Here is a 24,685-nt window from a genome sequence, read left to right on the forward strand (position 1 = left end):
CCACAGCATGTGGGATCTTCCCAGACCAGGGCTCGAACCTGTGTCCCCTGCGTTGGCAGGTGGATTCTTAACCACTGCATCACCAGGGAAGTCCCCAGTCGCTCTTTTAACTGCTGCTTTTCAGAGCAAGACATCTTGACTAAGCTGTCCACCCGTTCTTCTCCAGCCCCTTTAACTGGGAAGGCTGGATGACAAGTCCACCACTCCACTGAGACCAGCAGAAGGCCATAGTGACGCAGAGCACTTTTCTGCCCTGACCTTCCCTGACCTCTTTGCAGCATTCCACCCAGTTGACCACTCCCTCCCTCTAAAAACTTTTCATTATAAAAGATACCCAAACTACATCAAGCACATATAACATACATGTATCGTTTAAAGAATTGTTAAAAAATAAAACAAAGAATAAAACAAAAACCTGTATACTCAGCTTGAGAAACAGCATCACTACGGCCTGTGTTTGTCAATAAAGTTTTACTGGTGCACAGCCACACCGATCACTTACACATTGTCTGCGGCTGCTTTTGAGCTGCAGGCAGAGATGAGTAGTTGCAAGAGAGACCATTGGGCCACAAAGCCGAAAATACTCACTATTCAGCCCTTCACAGAAAAGTTTGCCGACGCCTACTCTGGAATTTTTTTTTAGTGAGGGACGGGTGGGGCACAGTTGCTCAGTTTTTATTGTCTGAAAAGTCTTTGTTTTGCCCTCTTTAGTGGGTTTTAGGGTGACAGCTGTTTTCCCTCAGTTCAGACAGATACTGTCTCCCTGTCTTGGGCTCCCATTGCTGCTGGTGAGAAGTTGGCCATCTGTCAGGCCGCGCCTCTTCGAGGGTAACTTGTCTACTCCCTCTGACAGCTTTCAAAATAATCTCATTACCTCTGGTGCTCCTGGGCTTTGTTAGGACACATCCAGGTATGAGTTTCTTTTTAATTACTTGGATTAGGATTCGCTAGGCTTCCTGGGGTTGAGAATTAGTATCTTGTCATAAAATTTCAGTCCTGTCCCTTCAAATGTGGCCCCTGCCCATATTCTCTTTCCTGCTGAGGCTCTGACCAACACGGGTCAGACCTTCCTGCTCTATTCTCCAGGCTCCTGACCTGTTTTTCTTTCTTTCTTTTCTACTTCTTTTTTAAAAATCTGTGTGTGTCTGGGTAATTTATTCATATATAACGCCATTCCATGAATTCTGCAGTATACTGAGTTTTTAATTTCAGTAATTACAATTTTTCATTTCTTAAACCTCTATTTGGTTCTTTCTTAAGTCTGCTTGGTCTTTCTTTATATTTCCTTGTTTCTTCTTTTTCTTTTTTTTAAATAAATTTATTTATTTATTTATTTACTTTTAGCTGTGTTGGGTCTTCGTTTCTGTGCGAGGGCTTTCTCTAGTTGCGGTGAGTGGGGGCCACTCTTCACTGCGGTGTGCGGGCCTCTCACTATTGCGGCCTCTCCTGTTGTGGAGCACAAGCTCCAGACACGCAGGCTCAGTAGTTGTGTCTCATGGGCCCAGTTGCTCCGCGGCATGTGGGATCTTCCCAGACCAGGGCTCAAACCCGTGTCCCCTGCATTGGCAGGCAGATTCTCAACCACTGCGCCACCAGGGAAGCCCTTCCTTGTTTCTTGAATGTATTTTCTTGCTGGTTTTTTACTTCTTTATGAAACACAGTTACTTATACCCTGATCTCCCAGGTCTATTTCTGCTGGCCTCATTCCTGGTGCCTTGCTCCTTGTGTGTGGGATCTTATTTTTCATGGGAATCTGATCTGTGCAAATTTGCTATGGCCTGGAACAAAGGTGATTTCCCCCTGAAGTGACCCGCACTTGCTGTTGCTAGTTCTTGGGGATGCCACCAGCTCAGAATCACTCGATATGAAAGTTCTCAGACACCCAGGGGCTTTAACTGGGACTAAATCATGAGGGCTGACTCTTGGTGGCAAATTATAAGTACGTAACAATCCTCCCGCTGCCACGCAGTACCAGGCCACATCCTCAGTCCTCACAGCCCTGGCCCCTGCTGCTGGTGGGGTGTCTATCTGGTCCACTTGCACATGGAGGCTGTGGTCCTTTGGAGTTCCAGCTTTGAGGGGGAGGTGTTGTACCATCACACTCCTGCCCTGGGGTGGGCCCTGGGTTTTGTCAGTGTCACCTGTTTTCTGAAGCCCAAGAGGCGATGACACCAGATTTCAAGCCCACCCAGGTTGACGAAGCTCTTGGTCAAAGGCAGCTTCAGGCTGCTCCTTCTCTCAGCCTTTGCTTGAGAATTCTTTACCTTCGAGCTGTTTATTGATGCCCCACAAGTGTGTTTTTACTTTTTATTCAGCAGTTTTAGCTGTTTTCAGTGAAAGTGTCAATCCAGGTACCTAGCCTGCTACATTAAGAGAAATGGAAGCCTGGGGTTTTATACGCAACTGATGTGTATTTAAATGTGAGACAAAAATAAAAATACTCTCTCACATATAGGCCTCAAAAAGTTTCCCATATAAAAGTTCGCTTTTAAAATTATCTTGGAAGAAGAAAAATATATCTAAGAGGCTACTATGAGAGATTTGGAAAACAAATAGGATAAATTATAAAGGACTTAGTCAAATTTACTTTTGTCTATAAGACAATCACCCCTTGCCCAACAGCTAACACTTTAATTGATACCAATGGAAAAATCAGAAGAATACAGAGATTGATAAGTTTAAGAAATGGATGGGTAAAATGAAAATAAGCAGGGTCTTAATAATTGAGGAAGAATAAAAATAGAGACTGTAGCTTAAAAACAGGCAGAAGGCAATGGAAATGTGATCTACCCAATGAGACTGGAGGAAATAAAAACTTTTAAAAGCACCTAAGTACAAAACACTATATGCTGTTGGAGGACAGCACTGATATAGGAGCATGGTAGTGGAAACATAGGAGACACTAAACAGAAACACAGGCTTTCAGACTCAGGGAAACAAAAAGCACGAGGGCGCTTTCTACAGGAGACAAGCAGGCGCCACCGGCAGAAGCAGGCACATCAGTAACTGTGGCTGGAGCAGAAATATACTCTCAGAAGAACTGACATCATGGTGAGCTTATTCTCCAACCAAAATGTAAAAATATTAGAAATCACTAAAAGACAACTAAAAAAAGAAAAAAAAATCTCATAACTCTGGAAACTTAAAAAAAAAAAGCCATTTAAGTTAAAGAAAAAAAGTAACATGAGTTGAATCATGAAGTAGCGTAACGGAATGACAAAGGGAAAATCATATGTCGAGGTTTGTGGGGCTAAAGCAAAGCAGAGCTGGAGGAAAGTGCATTTATCAGGAAATAAGATGGACGCGTGGCCTGAAGAAGGCATCATCAAGTCAGCATTTCTCCCCTACTCTTCCTGTAAATCATCCCCAAAAAGAGAAAATTTTCAGGAAAACTAGAGATAAAATTCCAGATGGGAAGAATGGTGGTTCTGCCGAAGGCGGTGGAAATGAGCAGGGGTGTGTGGAAGGACAGGCACGGTGGAAGGCCTCAGGAGGAGCCAGGAGGTGGGAGCAGAACCCCCTGGAGGCAGCGTGCCTGGGTGGGAGGGGAGAGAAGCTGGGCTTTGTGGAAACGGGCAGAGATAGGTCAAGGCCAGACTTAGTTAAAAACCACCAACAAAACTGCTAGACTGGACAATGGCCCTGGCCTCATGTCCCTTATAAGTTTCCTACAAATACCTGGTCAAGGAAAAATCACCTCTTTTAAAGACGAGGGGGAACAAAGGAACAAAAGTGCTACGAGAAAAAGGAAGGAAGGAAACCAGCAAAATGGCAATGAACATTCAGCAAAAACTTCCGACAGAGCCAATGAAAAATACAGCAAAACGTTCCTGAATTTAAAATGTACTGAAGCAGTAGCCTCTCAGATTAATGAGCTCAAGCAGGAGGTGTGAGGAGAACACACCAGTCTGCATCTGAGGAGACTACTCGGAGGCCTCACAGGGGCGATGCTACCGCCAGAGGGGACAGAATGCGGACCACTGGGAGGCTGCGGCTCCTTGCGGGGGCAGAGCCCAAGTTTAGCAAATCCTGAGAAAAGCCACAACAGAGTTTTGGGGCTGGGCCTAAAGACTGTATGGGAAAAAAATAAATAAACAAATGAGAATTACCAGGAAAACTCTGAGAAAGAAGCATAATTGGAGATCCTAAGTCAGTAGACATTACAAGGGACCAGGAAGCAGTACCAATTCCAACAGCACCGCACGTGGACAGACCAAGGCCAATAAACCAAGGCAGAGGTCCCCAACTCCCGGGCCACTGACTGGTACCGATCTGCAGCCCGTTGGGAACCAGGCCGCACAGCAGGAGGTGAGCGGGGGGGCGAGCCAGCAAAGCTTCATCTGCCGCTCCCCATCGCTCGCATTACCGCCTGAGCCATCTGCACCCCCGCGCACCCCGTCTGTGGAAAGGCTGGGGACTGCCGAACCAAGGGACAGAACGAGAGCTCCAGACACAGACTCAAGTACACACAGAACATCCAACGTGATAGTGAAAGCGGGATTTCAAACAAGAGGGGAAATGTGAGTTATTCAATAACGGGTATGGGGAGGGGACTTCCCTGGTGGTCCAGCAGTTGAGAATCCGTCACACGATGCAGGGGACGCTGGTTCCATCCCTGGTTGGGGAACTAAAATCCCACATGTTGCGGGGCAACTAAGCCCAGGCGCTGAAACTACTGAGCCCACGTGCTCTGGAGCCCGTGTGCCACAACTAGAGAGAAGCCCACGCACCTCAACAAAGAGCCTGTGCGCCGCAAAGAAAGATTCTGCATGCCACAACTAAGACCTGACGCAGCCAATAAATAAATAAAATAAATATTAAAAAAAAAAAAAACTGGTGTGGGGACATTTGGATTGCCACCTGGGGTTAAAAAAAAGTTTGGTTCCTATTTCATAACCTACACAGTGATAAATTCCAAATGGATCCTGGATTTAAATATGAAAAAAGGAAACCATAACTGTATTAGAAGACATCATGGCAGAATAATCTTCAATCTTGGAGTGGAAAAAACCCAAGTATGGCACAAAACCCAGAAAGGATTAAAAACAAGAACATTAATTAAATTACATAAAAATAAAAAATACGTGCATGACAAAAACCACCATAGGCAAAGTCAAAAAACAAACGAAAAACTGTGGGAAAATATTTGCAATTCATATCTCAGAAAAGGTCTGATTTCCATTATATATAATAAGCTCATACAAATCAATAAGAAAAAGATTATAAACCCAATATACAAATGGGCAGAGAACTGAAGAAAAGGAAACGGAAATGACTCAAACATGTGAAAAGACGCACAACCTCCTAACCGGAGAAATATGAATTAAAATGACACCTAACAGACTGGCAAAGATTATAGTTCGATGACACTGCTGGAGAGGGTCTGGGGAAAGACGCCCTCTCAGCCTTTGCTGGGTGGGTGTGAACTGGTACCATCTGATGGTGCCCAACTAACATCTTCCCAAACTGGACATGCACATACCTTTGGACAAAACAATACCCCCTCTGGGAATTTACATTTATGCTTTTATGCATGCACTACAGCATGTACAAGGTAATTCACTGTAACGTTATTTGTGACGGCAAAAGATTGGAAATAACCTAAAATGTCCATTGGCACATTGGGCACAGCAGGAGGCATTCATGCATTGAGGCTGAGAGCCGAGAATGAGGGCGCTTGCTGTGAGCTGATCCGGAAGGGGCTCCAAGTTCATTCCCCCAACCCCGGTCTTCAAACAGCCTCCCCTCCGCCCACCCTGCTTACTACATCTTGGTCTCACGCAGTTCCCCCAAAGGTGGCCCTTCAAATGAACTTTCCGGAGAACCTCACAGTGAGCGAGTTTCCCGGGGGTGGAGGACACCCTCTTCGTGGGCTGCCCTGGCCTTCTGAGGCTGAGCAGAACACAGAACACCCGCCTGCCCCAGTCACAGACTGACCACAGTGCCCCCACCCTTGTGGAGTGACGGTCCTCGTGACCTGTGGGCTCTACTCTGGGTAAACGTGGTGACGTGGTCAGCTGGACGCGGGGCTGGGAGACACCCTCTGTCCCTGGGGGACGCTCAGGCACCAAATCAGAGGACAGGACTGCAGAATCTACAGATTCCGTAACCACAGCAGGAAGAACGCCGTGCTCACTCTGTGTGTCAGCCTGCGAGTGGCCACAACAGCCGCCCTCGTGGCCAGCACCCAGACCGATGGGGCAACGGCCTTGGGATGTACGTCTTCACCTACCTGGAGGCGAGTCGTCCTGGGAGGCGAGGCCAGAAGGGCTGGATCCCAGGTCCAGTAACTTCCATGTGTCCTGGAGGGAACTGCTGGCAGGTGATGAGGACCTTTGGGTGTGGTGGCCATTTTCCTCCTGGAATTCTTGAGCCAGGCGTGGCTTTGGGGACTGGTTTTCTTTCTGAGGAGCTGATCTGCAAGTCACTGCGGAGATTCTGTGTTGCCTCTGTGAAAGACAGAAAAGAGAATTATCCTTGAAAGCCACCCTCTCTCCCTGCCCTCCTGGGGTGATAAGACAGTGGACGGGGCCCGAGGAGGGGCTCTGGACATTTAAACATGAAACACGGGGAATTCCCTGGCGAACCAGTGGTTAGGACTCTGTGCTTTCACTGCCGAGGGCCCAGGTTCAATCGGGTTCAATCCCTGGTCGGGGAACTAAGATTCCACAAGCTGCATGGTGCAGCCAAAAAGAAAACATGAAACACAATCCCAAGGGAGGCGAGGGAGGTGGGATTGGGGACCAGGGCCAATGCCCTGAGGTGAAGCCCTGTCACTCTGGGCAGCGGCCACCCTCTCTGACACCAAGCGCTCCGGTTCCAGGTGCTTCCTGGGCCGGGATGTGGCATGAAGACCCGGCCCTGGTGGATCCTGCGTACCAGCCCTGGCCCCGCTGTGCAGCCTGGCTCAGCATCCCTTCTGCAGACTGTCTGTGCCAAGCGGGCTTGGCTCTTTCCTGAGCGTTCGGAGAAACATTCTTTCTTGGCATTCTTAGAGTCCTGTCGTGGAAATTTAAATAAAAGAAATTCAGTGTTCGTGGGTCATTGATGGGGTACCTTACTGAGTTTTCCCTCAAGATTAGGGAGAAATGCTCTCCCCAGATTTCTGATATGAGGGACTTACTCGGCTCTGTGACAAGCCAAAGTGGGCAACCTGCTTGGGTTCACCGGCCAGGACGAATTTAACAGGCCTCATCATGGCAATCTGAGTACCTCCCTGCCCTCGAGGGCAACCAAGCACCTGAGAGTCACACAACCTTCCTGGGGTGCCCAGGGAGGGCACCCTGGGCCCCGCCAGGCACACGAGGGGCCCTGCAGCTCTTGTGTGTGACACATCTTCAGTGCACAACTGAGGCCACTCTGGCCCCCTGCAGCCTAAACACTGACATCTTCCCTCTGAGCGGAAGCCTGTGGAAAAGCAGTCAGGAGGGGGCACCGAGGAGAACCGAAGCCCTGCACTGTGCAGAGCCCTGCACAGAGGGCCACCTGCTGCTGCCGTTTCTCCGGCTCAAGTTTAATTAAGTTTTGAATTTTCAGCCAAGTAATGCACTCATACATTTTTGTTTTAACTTTCAGTGCCTGTGTGGCAGTGACAATGACCATCTTCTCATGTTTGTTGACTGACTCAATGAGTTTCTTCCTCAATGGCTTCTGATAGTATCCTTTGCTTATTTTTCTACTGGTTATCCGTCTTTTTCTTCTTGATCTATAGGCGTTCTTTTATGTATGTTCTTCCTGTTTCTTCCTATGTAGCACCATTTACTACTGGAAATAAAGAGGAACCAAAAAGGGGGCGCCATGGAGTCTTCTTTTCTTGAGTTTTCAGATGAGTTATTTCACTGGATATAATGAATACATGATAGTTTTGTAGTTTGAAAGTGATTGATAAAGTTTAATAAATTATTTAATATACTAGAAAGAAGTGGAGGTCTAGGTGACAATATATGTGTTTTACCACAACAGGTAACAGGCACATTTATTTGACGATTTGGGAGAGATTTCTTCTAATAACACACATTTAGAAGTTTAAGCAATTAATGCAGATGACTTGAAAGTTATTGGTCTTCCCTGGTGGCATGGTGGTTAAGAATCCGCCTGCCAATGCAAGGGACACGGGTTCGAGCTCTGGGCCGGGAAGATCCCACATGTCGCGGAGCAACTAAGCCCGTGGGCCACAACTACTGAGCCTGTGCTCTAGAGCCCACGAGCCACAACTACTGAAGCCCACGTGCCTAGAGCCCGTGCTCCGCAACAAGAGAAGCCACCGCGATGAGCAGCCTGCGCACCACAATGAAGAGCAGCCCCCGCTCGCCGCAACTAGAGAAAGCCCGCGTGTGGCAATGAGGACCCAGAGCAGCCAAAAACAAATAAATAAATAAATATATTTAAAAAAAAAAAGAAAGTTATGAGCAGCCCAGAGAGACAGCCCCTTCGATGCTTTAACACCACTTCCCACAAGCGGCGAAGCGGGAAGGACTCTAAGTTATCTGTGTGCGTGTGTGCACATGCACACATGTGAGAGGGGTCTGGAACAAAGCCTACCAGGTTCCAGCAGGCCCATGCATTTGAGGCCCAAGCCATGGCGCCTGGGGCTCAACTGATTCCTCATTTCTTCTTTCTGGGTTATTTCCTTCTCCCCAGATACGTCCTCCACAGGCTCCTCTCAGGGGAGGGGTCTGTTGGTTGAAAGCACTGTGGTTACTGGGCCCCTCGCAGGGTCAGCCCTTCTCGGTTTCTCAGGCCAGTGTCTCCTGGTCTGGCACACAGACCTCCACAGGCCTCTTTCTCCCCAAGGTCCATTCCTGGCTGACCTCGTGCTGTCCTGTGGCTCAGACTCCTGCCCTCTGCTGAAGACTCCCATCCGGCTTCTCCCTCAAACTCCACATTTAGATGTGCAAGCTCAGACCGGATGTCGGCATGGAAATGGGGAACAGGCATCTAAAATCTAAGCCCGTCCGTCGAGTCTCCACGCCCATCCAGCTGCCCAGGCCTCAAACCCTTTAGGGAATCCTGGCTCCCAATGTCTCCAGATCTGATGCTTTTCCTCAGTGCCCTCCCAACCCCCGCCCATCCTGATCCAGTCCCCACCCAGCCTCACTCCTCCTCACCAGCCCCTGCTCCCACCCTCACCCACCTGTGCCTCTCACCCAGGATGGAGCTTGTCACTAAGAGCGAACTTAGAACTCGTGTCACCTCATGGCATAACAGACCGTCCATCTCTTACCTGACTCTCTATTAACTTACTTTAAATAAACTGAAAAGACAAACTACACACTGGGAGACTATATTTGCAAATCATCCAACAGATAAGGATTAGTATATAGACTTTATAAAACTCCCATATCCTTTAAAGAAACTGAACATTAGTAATTTAAAACAACACACAGACACACATGCACAGCTATAAGGCACATGTGATACATTTCATCAAATAACCAAACTGGCAGAAGTTTCCAGTTGTATTGAAACTCTTGTGAAGAACAGAAAAGTAAGAATGTTCCCCAAGGCAGAAACACAGGCTAAACCCCAGCCAAGACCAGCGTGCACACCTACTCAGAGTGTGACTTGGCGGGAGGACAGTCAACGTCCAACCAGCCAGGAATGGGGTCTCCACACGTGGTTGTCAGGGTAGAGTCAGAAGCAGCACTAGACAGAATTCAACACCTACTCTGAGTAAAACTCAGGAAAGTAGGAGGAGAAAGAACTCCTCTAGGAGTTCCCTGGTGGTCTAGTGGTTAGGATTCGGTGCTTTCACTGCCTGTGGCCTGGGTTCAATACCTGGTCAGGGAACTGAGATCCCATGAGCCACGCAGTGTGGCCAAACAAACAAACTTACCTAAACTGATGAAGAGTCTGTATTAGGTCAAATTATATGAAATTGCTGGTATCTGACCACTATTGACCTATAAAATGGCAATTTTGTATGGTTCAACATAATACTAAAGCCTACAGCAAACATACTACCTGAAGATAAAAAATGGGAAACGCATTCTCTCTAAACCAGGACGAATGTGTGGGTGCCAGCCACTCAGTTTTCCTCCATGCTGTGTGGGGTCCTGCCCAGGACAGTGGGGTGAGAAAAGATGAATGGTGTGGGGCCAGAAAAGGAAGCAGTCCAGTCCTTACCCCAGACGCTACGTCCATCAACACACAAAAGCAAAGAGAAATACTGACACACGTGTTGGCATCAATCAGTTCAGAAGAGTTAATAGATACAAAATCATTTTACAAAAGTCAACTCTGTTCCAAATGACCAGCAACAGTAGGAAAGTGTAAGTTTAAAGGGATGTTGAAGAGAAACAGACTGGTACAGCTATTAGACAGACTATTATTCATCAATAAAAAGATGAGCTCTCAAGCCACGAAGAGACATGGAGGAACCTTAAGTGAAGGACGCCCATCTGAGAAGGCTACTTGTTGTTTGATTCCAACTCTGTGACATCCTGGAAAAGGCAAAACCATGGACACAGGAACAAGATCAGTGGTTGCCAGGGGTTGAGGGTGATGAATAGTGGAGCACAGAGGAGTTTTAGGGCCGTGAAAGTGCTCTGCGTGATGCTATAAAGATGAGCACGTGCCATTATACACTAGTCCAAACCCGTAGAAAGTATGCCCAGAGTGGCCCCTGATGTAAACTGTGGACTGTGGTGATGATGTGTCAGGGAAGGCTCATTGATTCTAACAAATTAACCACTTTGTTGGGGGTTGCTGATGACACGGGAGGCTGTGCACGTGTGGGGGCAGGAGGTACACGGGAACTCTCTATACTTTCTGCTCAGTTTTGCTGTGAATCTGAAACTGCTCTGAAAAATGAAGCCTATTTATTAAAAAAATTTTGATAGCAACAGAAACAGATGACTATATTTTGTTGACCTCTGAAATACCTATATGTGACACACTGTAAAGGATCTTTGTGCATTGTCTGAAGGTATAGGCCAGTATAACAACTTGACAGTGTCATTCAACAATATCTAAGGAAGATAAAATGTACACAGCCTAGAACACAGCAATTCTGATCCTAGGTCCATGCCCGAGAAACTTCTGCACATGAGGACATCTGTAACAATGTTCACACCAAAGAAATGGTAACTGACCCTAAATGCCCATCAGTAGAAGAATGGATAAGTAAATGTTTGTGTATTCACAAAATAGAAAGAAAATACACCAACTTGTGTCTAGACCTGGGGTCGGCAAAGCACAACTTGTAGACCAAATCCTGCCCACCACATTTTTTGGTACAGCCTATGAGCTAAAAATAGTTTTTACATTTTTAAATAGTTGAAAAAAATCAAAAAAGAAGAAAAATATTTCATGACATGAAAATTATGAAATTAAAGTTACAAGGTCCATAAACTTTTACTGGAGCACATCCATGCCCACCTGTTTACATATCTACTGTGCTGGCATTCAGGACAAATGCAGAGTTGAGAAGTTGCAACAGAGACTCTGGCCCTTACAGGCCGGAATATTCACTATTTGGTCCTTTACAGAAAAGGTTTGCCAATTCCTGAACTAGAGCTACATGTACCAACATATATACAGTTGACCCTTGAACAACACGTGTTTGAACGGGGTGGGTCCCCTTATACGCAGAGTTTTTTCAATAAATATGCAGTACAGGACTACATGATCCATAGTTGGTTGAATCCACGGATGCAGAACCACGGATACAGAGGGACGACTGTAAAGTTAAACGTGGATTTTCGACCACTGGTGGGGGGTCCGTGCCCCTAACCCCCACGATGTTCAAGGGTCAACTGTGTACATCAGAAACACAGTGTTGAATGAGAGCATGTGTACAGAACGATGTACACACAGCTGGCTGTGATTTACACAGATTCTTCAAATATCTGCTGAGAGAGAGAAACACCAGACTCGGGAAAGTCTGAAAGGACCATGGATACTGGGGGCAGAACACTCAAAGGGGTTTTAACTTACAACATTTTGCTTATTAAGTTGGATGGTGTACACACAGGTTTCATTATATTAGTCTTTTTATCTTAGAAGTCTAAAAATACTTAAAATAAAAATAAATACATAAATAACAATATCCACCCAACAGAGAATAAATGGGAAAGAACAACCAAGAAAATTTTGTAAAGGAACAGAAACAAGGGCAAGCTGTTATATGTATTTGTAACTTATTAAAATATTACAAAGCTATGGTATTCAGAGCAGGACAGCACCCGCTCAGGAGCAGACAATTCACTGGAACTGTACAGAAAGTAAATGCAGAACCCGAACCTAACAATGCTGCAGCATCAGTCCCATCGCCTACAAAGCAAGGGCCTAACTTCTCAAAAATGCCAATGTTGTGAAAGACAAAGAAGGGCTGAGAAGTCGTCCAGGCTGAAGGAGACATGTGCACATACACGTGTGGGCTGGATGCCATACAGGTCCTGGACGGCCTGCTTGTTGGAGGAGGATGGCTGAAAAGAGGTGACTGGCAAAATCTGAACATAGAATATGTATTAAATTCTAGGACTGCATTAATGTTATGTTTCCTGATTTTGATAATTTATATTTTACTGCAGCTATATGTCAGGAAGTGTCCTTGTATTCTGACATACAGGGGCTTGATGTCTGCAACTTAGATAGATCTACTTATTTCTCTAAAATGTGGAGGAAGCAGAGGGAGGGAAGAGAAAGAATGATAAAGCAAATGTAGCAAAAAGTTAACAATTGGTTAATCTAAGTGAAGGGTATACGTGCTATTCTTGCAACTTTGTGTAAATTTGAAGTTATTTCAAAATAAAAAATTAAACACAAACATAAGCAAGAGTATAGATTTTTAGTACATGATAAAAATGTCAATTCAAAATCAGTGAGAAAAAGGAGGATAATTACTTACAGGGTACTATGACAATTAGTAAAATAGAACAACTAGAGAAACAGATGAATATTTACCTAAACTCAAAATACAGAAAAAACCTCTAAGCCAGAAAACAGTGAAATAAACCTTTAAAGTAGACTGACAGGGTTCATTAGATGAAAAAAAAGTTATCTGTGGATTTTTTAAAAAAAGAAAAATTAAAAGGCAAATGGCAAGTTTGAGAAACATGTGTAACAGAGAAGGAGCAATTTCCTTAACACATAAAGAACCCCTACAAACTAACAAGAAAAATACAAACACAAAAGTAGAAAAATTAGCTAAAAACATGCATAAATAACCCACAAAAGAAGAAATATAAATGGCTGATAAATAGATTAAAAATTTTAACATTGCTCGGAATATAAGACATTTTTAAAAGACGCATTTTTTAAACTATTATGTTGGTAAAGATTTAGAAAATAATACCTAGGTAGGTAAAGCTATATAATAAAACATATATAGATTATACTTTGTAATTTTGAAAAATAGCAGGAAACACACTGATATGTTACCGGTAACTATGTTGAAATGTTAAAAGTTGGAAACTTTTAAAATTGTGTTTACTGTATTTTGAAGTTTCTGTTATGAAATGAAGTATTTAAGCAATCAGTAAAAAGTTATTAAAAATAAGTTTCTTACGTAAAGGAGTGTTACCTGAGTTGTGAGACGGGGTTGCAATGGTCCCAAGCGTGCATCAGGTGCCTCACCTGAGCCCTGGGCCTCAGGGGTAGGAAGGGGGTGATGAGGTGGCTTCCCTATAAATGAGATGAGGGAAATGGTTTGTCCTCTGTGTGCACATCACTTGGGTTTCTCTCGTGCTGAATACAAATACTCAAGAAGAACAGTATGTACCTCTTCAAAACCAAAGTCACTTCTCTTTCAAGAGAACTTGGGGGGTGGACACCTGTGACTTGTACAACACACACCAGCATTTCAGCGACTCCAGAACACACAGAAGCCTTCCACAGCAGCACATACCCCTTATGCAGCTTCTCAAAGTGGCAGTCACGAGCCATCCATTAAGAGACCCAAAGACATACCCTCTCCGCAGCAGAGAAAAATAAGAAGCAAAAGTTTAAGTATATACACTTGAGGATTATTCTTGCAATCAATGCTTCAGCAGTCTTCTTTGAAAATAGGCATAAACATCTTAGATTAACTTTATCTAAAACTTTTTTTTGCGGGGTCGGGGGGACTAACTTTGTTTTGCATGACACAGAAACAACCAACTGTAACTTCTCAGTTGCACTGTTCTTGCTATGAACTCTCATCAGATCTTTCACTTTTGAAAATTATTAGTAAGTTAACCATGGCCATGTTAAGTCTTTGTCATCTCCGTGGACAAAAAAAATGTTGTCTGCCATTTCAATAAACAAAGAATGTTGCCTGCCACCAAGCTATCAGCCACTGCAGCCACCCCAACTGTGCACCCTGAGGGGATTTGGGATGGAGAAAAACTGGATACTGTCCCTACATAGTTAAGATGCATATCAAAGGAATGATTTCAATGGGCCCAAGGTCTTGCATCTTCCCATACGTAGAAAGGCACTAACATCCTCGAGATGTCTGCTTTTTGTGATTAGCAGTGATCTTTTGATGTCTGGCTACACATATATTGTTTCAGCAAAAACTCCTACATATTCTGTGTCCTCCCTGACCTCTTTGGAACAGTCTCTCAGAGCCATCTGACAGGCTACCTTCCCGGACTACAGTCCTCAGTAATGTTCTTGAATAAAACATAATTCTCAACTTTTAGGTTGTGCATTTTTTCTTCAGCGAACATCTACAAAGAGTTTGTTTACTTTAATGGAATAAAAAATAAAAGAAAGAAAGAGAAGAAAAAGGAGAGAAAGTTTTACAGTCAGGTCAGCACAGTGGGAAAAGACTGTGCTACAGGCAATTGCTTAGACCACCGTGAGGCCATCCCAGTGGACTGACTCAGGATTTCCAGAACTCTAGTCAAGAAGCAGATGGACCGTTGAGACCTCGGAACCAAGACTGAGAGGAACAAGGATTAACCACCTAGGATTGAAGGAACCAATGAGGGACGATGCAGCTGTTGTTGGGAACACTATAGATGTGATTTTAATGCTCTCCTTTCTAGATATGCAAGGTTTTTCCCCTTAAGCTGTCTGTAGTCCATACACATTTAGTGGTCTCTGGTTTTGTAAACTGAAATGAAACATTTCTAAGTGGTATCTTGTTCTCCCTGCCTGAGTCCTCCAGAACTCAGAAACTCCTGTTGAGTATTCTTACTTGCTTGGCAATATCGTAATCTGCATAGGTTCAAAGAGAATCTGTCCTTGTTTTTACCAGGTTTTGACTGGAAATGTGGATTATGCAGCCAAGGCCCTGCCTGGGTGGCCAGAGTTGAGAATGATACTCATTTAATCATCAGGACCCATTGCCTGTAAGGATCTGTGGTTGACTTCATGGAGCGATGCTCACAAAGCCCTCCCGGGAAAACTGCCAGGTGCCAGGCTCACAGAGGGTTAAGGAAGGTCATCTCCTGGCAGGTCCAGGAACCTCATAGTATTTTGGAAACCTCAAGAAAAAAGGAATTTTCTCAAAATCACCAAGCAGGTGAAACATGGTGAGTTCTTGGCTTCCTGGACTCAGGACAACAAACAAGAAGCTTTCAAAAGTCCAATCTGAAATCGTGATGGAAAGTTCCAGCAAAGCAAACTCAAGAAGGCTAACACTGTGAATTAACACTCTTGCTGCGCCTATGGAAACGATCAGGCCAAATGAGACCAGCCTTGTTTTGTGATCAAGAATAGTCTTTGAGATTATTTTTCTCTTTTCCTTTTTTCTTTTGGCCACACTGTGCGACTTGTGGGATCTTAGTTCCCCGACCAGGAATTGAACCCAAGCCCTCAGCAGTGAAAGTGCAGAGTCCTAACCATTGGACCGCCAGGGAATTCCCCGAGATTATTTTTTTATCAAAAGCTGAGAAACTGTAGGGAGGGACTTCTCTGGTGGCACGTGGTTAAGAATCCGCCTGCCAAAACAGGGGACACGGGTTCGAGCCCTGGGCCGGGAAGATCTCACATGCCGCGGAGCAACTATGCCTGAGTGCCACAACTCCTGAGCCTGCGCTCCAGAGCCCACAAGCCACAACTACTGAGCCTGCATGCCACAACTACTGAAGCCTGTGCACCTAGAGCCCGTGCTCTGTATCAAGAGAAGCCACCGCAGTGAGAAGCCTGTGCACTGCAACGAAGAGTAGCCCCTGCTCACTGCAACTAGAGAAAGCCCATGCGCAGCAATGAAGACCCAATGCAGCCAAAAATAAATAAATAAATTAAACAAAAAGAAACTGTAGGGAAAAAACTGTGTTTCAATGGAAACTGCATTGCCTACTGTACACCCTGAGGAGCTATCAGGTTCTTGCCTCTCATTGTGCCTGAACTACTTTACAACTCTGGAAGTTGACAGACACGCAAACTACACCTTGTCCCTTGGAGTTTTCATGGGCTCCCCCTCTCCCCTTTAGAGAAACCAGTTCTGCCTCCATTTGCAATTCAATTCCTTTACTCCATATAAATTTGTGTTCTTTTGATTTTTCCTTGGAATTGCTTATAACATGTGACTGGTTTCCTCACTGTTTAATAAATAGAAGAAAATTCTAAACACGGGATCATATTCATATCTGTTTGAGAACCATATTTTACTCCTTTCTGAAAATTACTTTTTAAAACCTGGTTAAAGAAATATTATTAAATGTTATTAAACATCAGAAAGGACACTGAATAATATGAACCATGATAAGCTATTAACTGTCATGAACACTTCTGCTCTAAGTAACACGGCATGAAAATTGATACAACACAATGGTGAGGAGGAGAAGTGGACAGAAATACAAGAGCAGTGCAAGATTTTAACACAAAGATCATGGTTCTTGGCATTTCAAGTTGATGAGTATAAAGAAGTTTAGATAGAATGTTAATAATTATATTTAAGCTGAGGCGTCCCAGCACTGGAGCCTACAGGCTGTTGGGTGGGGCTGGGTCTTGGTGCCAGGGTGGTGGCCTCCAGGAGAGCTCACGCCAGTGGGTGTTCCCTGGTGTCTCCGCCACCAGTGTCCTTGTCCCCACAGTGAGCTGCAGCTACCTCCCACCTCCTCGGAGACCCCCCAAGACCAGCAGGATAGTCTTTGGTATTTTGCTCATTTGTTCATCCATGTGAACATAAAATCCAGTTTGTCCAGCTCCTTGAAAAAAATATGCTGGAATTTTGATCAGTTTGAGAATTGACGTCCTCAAAAAAGTAAACTCTCTGTATTAGTGGACATACTATATCTCTGTTTATCTAGGTCTTCTTTAGCATCTTTAATAAAACTGTAATTTTTTTCCAATAAGAAAAAAATATATTTAACAAGGCTGCCTAATAGAACAGAATCAAAAGTAGACTTCAACTCATGCTTAAAAATAACTGAAGGAATTCTTTTTAAAATAAATTTATTTATTTATTTTTGGCTGAGTTGGGTCTTTGTTGCTGCACGCGGGCTTTCTCTAGTTGCGGCGAGTGGGGGCTACTCTTCGTTGCGGTGCGCGGGCTTCTCATTGTGGTGGCTTCTCTTGTTGCGGAGCACGGGCTCTAGGCGCACAGGCTTCAGTAGTTGTGGCTTGCGGGCTTAGTTGCTCCGCGGCATGTGGGATCTTCCTGGACCAGGGCTTGAACCCACGTCCCCTGCATTGGCAGGTGGATTCTTATAACCACTGCGCCACCAGGGAAGCCCACTAAAGGAATTTTGAAACTCTCTCTTGTGAAAATTAACCAAGGGAATCTCACTAAGATGGAGTGGGAGACCAGAAGGGGAGCCCTTATGCATGTCCCACTCACATCAACACAGATCCTAACAGAAGAGACTACCTTGCATCTCCAGACGGAAGTGACACTGCTTTACTGCTGCCTGTGGGAGGAAGCTATTCTCCTTGCCTGGCAGCAGCCCAACCAATGAGAGATCATTACAGCTCAGCCAATGAAAAACCACTACACTTTGAACCCCCAGTTTCCTCCAATGGACTGTTTATAACGGCTCCTCACAATGTCCCCTTCTCCTCTATAAAAGAGTTTCCTCTCTTTTGCTTTACCCGACTTGCATGTGGTTCACCATAGTTGTATGCTCTGAACTGCAATTCTTTGCTGCTCCTTAATAAACTCGTTTTGCTGGTAAAAATAACTGTTTTAGGTTAACATTACATGGAGGTCCCACCGAGATCCAGAGCAGACCCCTGACAACCCCAAGGCTGGTGAGCAAACAGGTGTGGTACCAACAGAGCCCACTGAACTCACTGTTTTTCTAGTCACCCCTGGAGTTTGAGGGTAAGTTTTTCTCCTGGATCTGAGCTCCACTCTTTTTGCATTTGGAAGCTCTCTAGGCTTTATCTGGGATCTGTTCAAAGGCTTCATCCTTTTTTGTTAAGGCCTTCTTTTGTCTGTGAGTACTCATTTGGCACTTCAGCCTGACTTGAAATCAGGCTGTCCCTACTGGAACTGTGCTGGCATTTGGTCCAATTCCTTTTGGAACTGGGCTGTTCCTATTTGGAACTGTGCCATTCAGCCTCTGGCCTGATTCCGCTGGGATCAGGCTGTCCCTACTGGAACTGTGCTGCTATTTGGCCTGCAGGCTGTTTAAGAATTACAGCTTTGCTTTAGAGAAAAAAACAAAAAAACCTCTCGAAAATGGGATCCCAATTATCTAAATGTCTTGAGGGCACCCCACATTCAAGGACCCTGTCTGATTCTATGTTTAAAAACCACAGCCCCTCCTCCTGCACATTTCTACGGGGAAATTTCAGGCTCCCCAAACTTACCTTTCTTAAAACTATATTAGCCATAGCTCTGAAATCATCAAAATTAAACTGGGTGCCTCTTTTGGTTGCTATTTTGAGGCTTCCAAACATTATCAAGAATTTAAAATTGCTTCCCTGCAAATACAATAATTGCATTAACTGAGGCAAACAAACAAAGAAAGACAAAATGGCTCTGAAGTCTCATGCTCAACTCTCCAACTTCTCTGTCCCTGGTGTCATCTTGTTCATCCTTCCACCCCTGCTTCTTTGTCTCAGGCTCTGCCACCCTCTGAACCTATCAGAACCTGCCCTTTAAAGTGAAATATTCTGAGGGTTCAAAGAGACCCCAGATTACTTATGTTCCCTTGAGGAAGGGTGAATTGCCAGACGCAGTTAAAGACTTTCCTAAAGTAACTGAGGGCCCCCATAGGTTTGCTGGAGAATTTAGCATAGTTATTCAAACCTACCAGTCTGGTTTCTCAGATTTATATCAGTTAGTTTACATGCTTTTTGAGGGGCAAGCCAAACACTGGATGAAATTAGCCCGACGGAAACACCCTGGAAGGGATTTAGAAAAACAAACCCCTAGCTTCTGGCAAGAGGTCAGAACGCGCTGAAAACCTCCACCAGCAATTACAGTCGTCTTTCCTAAGCCTGTTGATGGGAACAAAATTCAGGTTTTCACACAAAAATCTGATGAACCTGTTCATGACTATTATAATTGACTTCACATTGTTTTTAAAGAAAATTCTGGTCTTCCTTCAGATGTTGAAACCACTCAGATACCCCTTATCTCCAAACTTACGAATGGGCTGAACCAGGATCTTTCTCTTTTTCTCTTTTAAAAGGACAAGTGTGGAATGGGAAATTATGTCCACTCTAGATTTAGTTAACTTGGCAAATTAGCTCACTCGAATCCTAGATGAGTCACCTAAAAGAAAGACCACTAAATTCTTAATCTTCAACTCCCGAAAATGAAGGCCCCTTAACGAAACCCAAAACCTTCTAGTTTCTGCTATTACTGTAAAGAGCCAGGACACTGGAAAGAGTGTTACAAGTTTAAGCATTTCGGGCATCTTCAGCCCTCTAACCAGCCTCTCCAATATCCTCTTAACTCCCAATGAGGGGCTCCAAGGAATGACAGAGGCTCTCCCAATCCTCTCCTTGAATCAGCTTGGAGAAACCACTCTCCAGATTGGGAACGAATCTCTCTTTCCTTACAGACACCAGACCACACTCTCAGCGCTCAGCCTCACTGCTAGAAAGGAGCCCCTGCCTCAAAATACTAAAATGGTCCAAATAGTGGGGGATCTCTAATGAACCTCAACAGGGTCCTGTTCTGAACCTATTCCCTTTTGCTTAGACCCTTTAAGAGATACACACCCTCTTCTCCTTAGCTCCTCCGTCCTTATTCATTTAATAGGCTGAGACTTCTTGGAAAAGTATCATGCCCGAACTTCTTTCTCCCAAAAGGGAGAAATAGTTCTAAAATTTGACAGCTGCCATCAAAATAGCCAACCAGGTGAATTAAATGACCCTTTGACATCTTTTATTTGCTCTGTCTCCAACGGTTCTGGAATTGATTCTGGAAACACTGATCATTTGTCCCTATTGAATCAGCTACCACCCTCCTTATGGGCAAACTCTCCAATTGGTATTGGCAAAATCCACAGTGTACCTCCCATCAAGATTCAAATAGATCCCTCAAAACCTCTCCCCAAGTAAAAAAGCCCTTCAAGGTATAAAGTCCATAATAGAAGACTTTGAGGCTCATGGCCTCATTATCCCCTACAGTAGTTCCTGTGGTACTCCTATTTCACCTGTGAGAAAACCCAAGTTTCCTCTCTTGTTTTACTGGACTTACACGTGGTTCACCATAGCTGCATGTCCTAAATGGCAATTCTTTGCTGTTCCCAAATAAACCCCTTTTGCTGGAAAAATAACTGGCCATTTTTTTGTTTTAGGTGAACACTCCTAATCTAACTTGAGTGAAATAGAAAACCTGAGCCCATAGGGGCATAACATCTGGCAACTAATCACCCTGATAATATTATCCCTCAAAATCCGTGGGACATGGCCAAAGTGATACTCAGATGGGAAGTTCGCACCTTAAAAAATGCAATTACTGGTCTCCCCTGATGGCACAGTAGTTAAGAATCCACCTGCCAATGCAGGGGACACAGGTTCGAGCCCTGGTCCGAGAAGATCCCACATGCCGCAGAGCAACTAAGCCCGTGAGCCACAACTACTGAGCCTGCGCTCTAGAGCCCACGAGCCACAACTACTGAGCCCGTGTGCCACAACTACTGAAGCCTGTGCGCCTAGAGCCTGTGCTCCTCAACAAGAGAAGCCACCTCAGTGAGAAGCCCGCACACCACAACGAAGAGTAGCCCCCGCTCGTTGCAACTAGAGAAAGACCGCACACAGCAATGAAGACCCAATGCAGCTAAAAATAAATAAACAAATAAATAAATTTATATATATAAAAAAATGCAATTACTAAACAAGAAAGAATGAAATAAATGTTTAAGAAATTAGGGAAAGAACAATAAAATAAACTCAAGGAAAGGAATGAATAAAGATGAAATGGAAACTTCTGGTAAAGACACAGGAATCTACCCATTGGCTCCAAGCAGTCACCTTTGAGGAAACCCCCTGGGAGATAGCAGAGAAATTTTAAAACACACACACACACACACACACACACGCACGTAAATAAACACATCTAACATGCTCCAGAAGAGATTAAAAAGAAATAGGAAGAAGTGGTATTTAAAGAAACAATGGGTGAATGGATAAAGAAGATGTGGCACATATATACAGTGGAATATTACTCAGCCATAAAAAGAAACAAAATTGAGTTATCTGTAGTGAGGTGGATGGACCTAGAGACTGTCATACAGAGTGAAGTAAATCAGAAAGAGAAAAAAAAATACCATATGCTAACACATATATATGGAATCTAAAAAAAAAAAATGGTTCTGAAGAACCTAGGGGCAGGACAAGAATAAAGATGCAGACGTAGAGAATGGACTTGAGGACATGGGGAGGGGGAAGGGTAAGCTGGGACGAAGTGAGAGAGTGGCACTAACATATATACACTACCAAATGTAAAATAGATAGCTAGTGGGAAGCAGCTGCATAGCACAGGGAGATCAGCTCAGTGCTTTGTGACCACCTAGAGGGGTGGGATAGGGAGGGTGGGAAGGAGACACAAGAGGGAGGAGATATGGGGATGTATGTAAATGTATAGCTGATTCACTTTGTTATACAGCAGAAACTAACACACGATAGTAAAGCAATTATACTCCAATAAAGATGTTAAAAAAAAAAAAAAAAAAAAGAAACAATGGGGACTTCCCTGGTGGTGCAGTGGTTAAGAATCCACCTGCCAACGCAGGGGACACAGGTTCGAGCCCTGGTCTGGGAAGATCCCACATGCCGCGGAGCAACTAAGCCCGTGTGCCACAACTACTGAGCCTGCGCTCTAGAGCCCACCAGCCACAACTACTGAGACCCCGTGCCACAACTACTGAAGCCCGTGTGCCTAGAGCCCGTGCTCTGCAACAAAGAGAAGCCACTGCAATGACAAGCCCACGCACTGCAACGAAGAGTAGCCCCCACTCGCCACAACTAGAGAAAGCCCACATGCAGCAACGAAGACCCAACACAGCCGAAAATAAATAAATAAATTTATTTAAAAAAAAAGAAACAATGGCTGAGAATTTTAAAGAATGGAAAAAAAAAAACCCAAACCCAACCAACCACAAGTCTTAAGATTTAAAAAACATCCTGATTCCAGAGCAGGTAAAATTAAAGCAAAGCAACTCTCATGTAGACACAGGATGGTAAAACAGGAGCACAAATGGATTAGAGGAAATAAATCTGAGAGCAGCTAGAGAGGAAAGGGAGGCCACCCACAAGGAAGGGGCTTGTACTAATGCTGGCTTCTCAGAAGATAGCAGGGTATTGTCGTTTTTTTTTTTTTTAATTTATTTATTTTTGGCTACGTTGGGTCTTCGTTGCTGTGCGCGGGCTTTCTCTAGTTGTGGCAAGCGGGTCTACTCTTGGTTGCAGTGCGCGGGCTTCTTACTGCAGTGTCTTCTCTTGTTGTGGGGCACAGGCTCTAGGTGCGCGGGCTCAGTAGTTGTGGTGCACGGGCTTAGTTGCTCCGCGGCGTGTGGGATCTTCCCGGCCCAGGGCTCGAACCCGTGTCCCCTGCATTGGCAGGTGGATTCTTTTTTCTTATTTATTTATTTATTTTATTTATTAATTTTTGGCTGCGTTGGGTCTTCGTTGCTACGTGCAGGCTTTCTCTAGTTGCAGCGAGTGGGGCTACTCTTCGTTGCGTTGCGCAGGCTTCTCATTGCGGTGGCTTCTCTTGTTGCCGAGCAAAGGCTCTAGGCACGCGGGCTTCAGTAGTTGTGGCTTGCGGGCTCTAGAGTGCAGGCTCAGTAGTTGTGGTGCACGGGCTTAGTTGCTCCGCGGCACGTGGGATCTTCCCAGACCAGGGCTCAAACCCATGTCCCCTGGATTGGCAGGTGGATTCTTAACCACTGTGCCACCAGGGAAGTTGCTATTGTCTTTAAAGAAGTTGTAAGAAAATGCTAATCAGAGGTCTCTTTCCAGCTACGCCATCGCTCTAGAAAGTGGTCAAAATAAAATCATTTTATGAAGACAAAGAGTTTATTGCCCACAGGCTCTTCTTGAAGGAAAGACTAGATCCCTGAACATCAGTTCCTTTCCCCCACAGGCCCTCAGAAGAGATGCGTGAAATCATGCACTACCCAGGGCTCCCGAGGGTCCTAGAGAAGCAGAGTGTGGCAGGTTGCTGACAGCGAGGGGCAAACATGCCAAGAGTTCATAAAATGTGACTGAAAATCACTGCTTCTAAATTAATATCATTTACAGTAGGATTGGAGATCCTTATGTATTATCATAATTAATTAACTAAATGTAAAGAGGTATTTTACTATTTATGTAAGTGTGCCCAATAAACAGCATTGGGTTAGCCAGCTAACTTAAGAAAAAATAAAGGTAGATCCCTAATTTGTTCTTTTTTTTACTAAATCATTTCTAGATGAATCAAAAATTCAGCAGGAAGAAAGTTGGGGGAAGGGACAAAAGAAATTCAGCAGGAAAACTACATGACAATGAGATACAAATGGCCAAAACACACACACACAGAGAAATGTAAATACAAATTAAAACCATGAACTATTTTTACCTAACTAAATTGGCAAAAACCATTTTCTAATGAATGTTTAGTTTCTGTGAAGCTGTGGTCAAATAGGCACTTTACTGTTGTAAAAATGCCTGAGACGCGCTTTGGTGGGGGGTAGGGGCGGACTGGGGGCACGACCATGCCCTCCTGCGAGGCTGGCTACAGCATGAGTGCCGAGCCGCAGGACAGACATGTGATTCTGGCGTGGAGTCTCCTCCCAGCAGGGCCAGCGAGGGAATGAGTGCAGAGCGAGGCGGGGGCCACATGGAGTTCCAACGTGAGGGCGCGTGTGACAGTGCGAACACACACCCCAACAGACAGACAGGCGCCAAAATGCAGATGAGTTCTAGTCAGTAATTTGTGCTTTCCAGTATAAGTTAACAATTTCTCAGCATTCATTTACATTTTTATAGTGAGCAAACAGCCTTTTCATAATCAGAATAAAAGAAGATCTTTTAAGAAGTGCTGGCTATGGGACTTCCCTGGTGGCGCAGTGGTTAAGAATCTGCCTGCCAATGCAGGGGACACGGGTTCGAGCCCTGGTCCAGGAAGATCCCACATGCCATGGAGCAACTAAACCCGTGTGCCACAACTACTGGGCCTGTGCTCTAGAGCCGGCGAGCCACAACTACTGAAGCCCACGTGCCTAGAGCCCGTGCTCCACAAGAGTAGCCACCACAATGAGAAGCCCACGCACCACAACGAAGAGTAGCCCCCGCTCACTGAAACTAGAGAAAGCACACGCAGCAACAAAGACCCAACACAGCCCCAAAAAAAAAAAATTAATAATAA

General features: G+C 44.8%; 1 protein-coding gene across 13 annotated transcripts in view; it reads right to left on the bottom strand.

Annotated features, from left to right (window-relative positions):
* Positions 1-24,685, bottom strand: part of CCDC57 (coiled-coil domain containing 57) — a 115,090-nt gene that overhangs the window by 25,189 nt on the left and 65,216 nt on the right. For 10 of the 13 annotated variants that reach the window (XM_068529723.1, XM_068529729.1, XM_068529727.1 and 7 more), the window contains 3 exons: positions 13,526-13,626; positions 6,880-6,999; positions 6,233-6,449 (listed from right to left, as the gene is read on the bottom strand). In XM_068529723.1, coding sequence (XP_068385824.1) covers positions 6,233-6,449; positions 6,880-6,999; positions 13,526-13,626 — 438 coding nt within the window. Of the gene's footprint in view, positions 1-6,232; positions 6,450-6,879; positions 7,000-13,525; positions 13,627-24,685 lie in introns of those variants that run through there. The other 3 variants (XM_068529730.1, XM_068529728.1, XM_068529731.1) reach the window with 3 other exon arrangements.

The sequence above is a fragment of the Eschrichtius robustus genome, chromosome 20, assembly GCF_028021215.1.
Source record: "Eschrichtius robustus isolate mEscRob2 chromosome 20, mEscRob2.pri, whole genome shotgun sequence".
Classification (NCBI taxonomy): Eukaryota; Metazoa; Chordata; class Mammalia; order Artiodactyla; family Eschrichtiidae; genus Eschrichtius; species Eschrichtius robustus.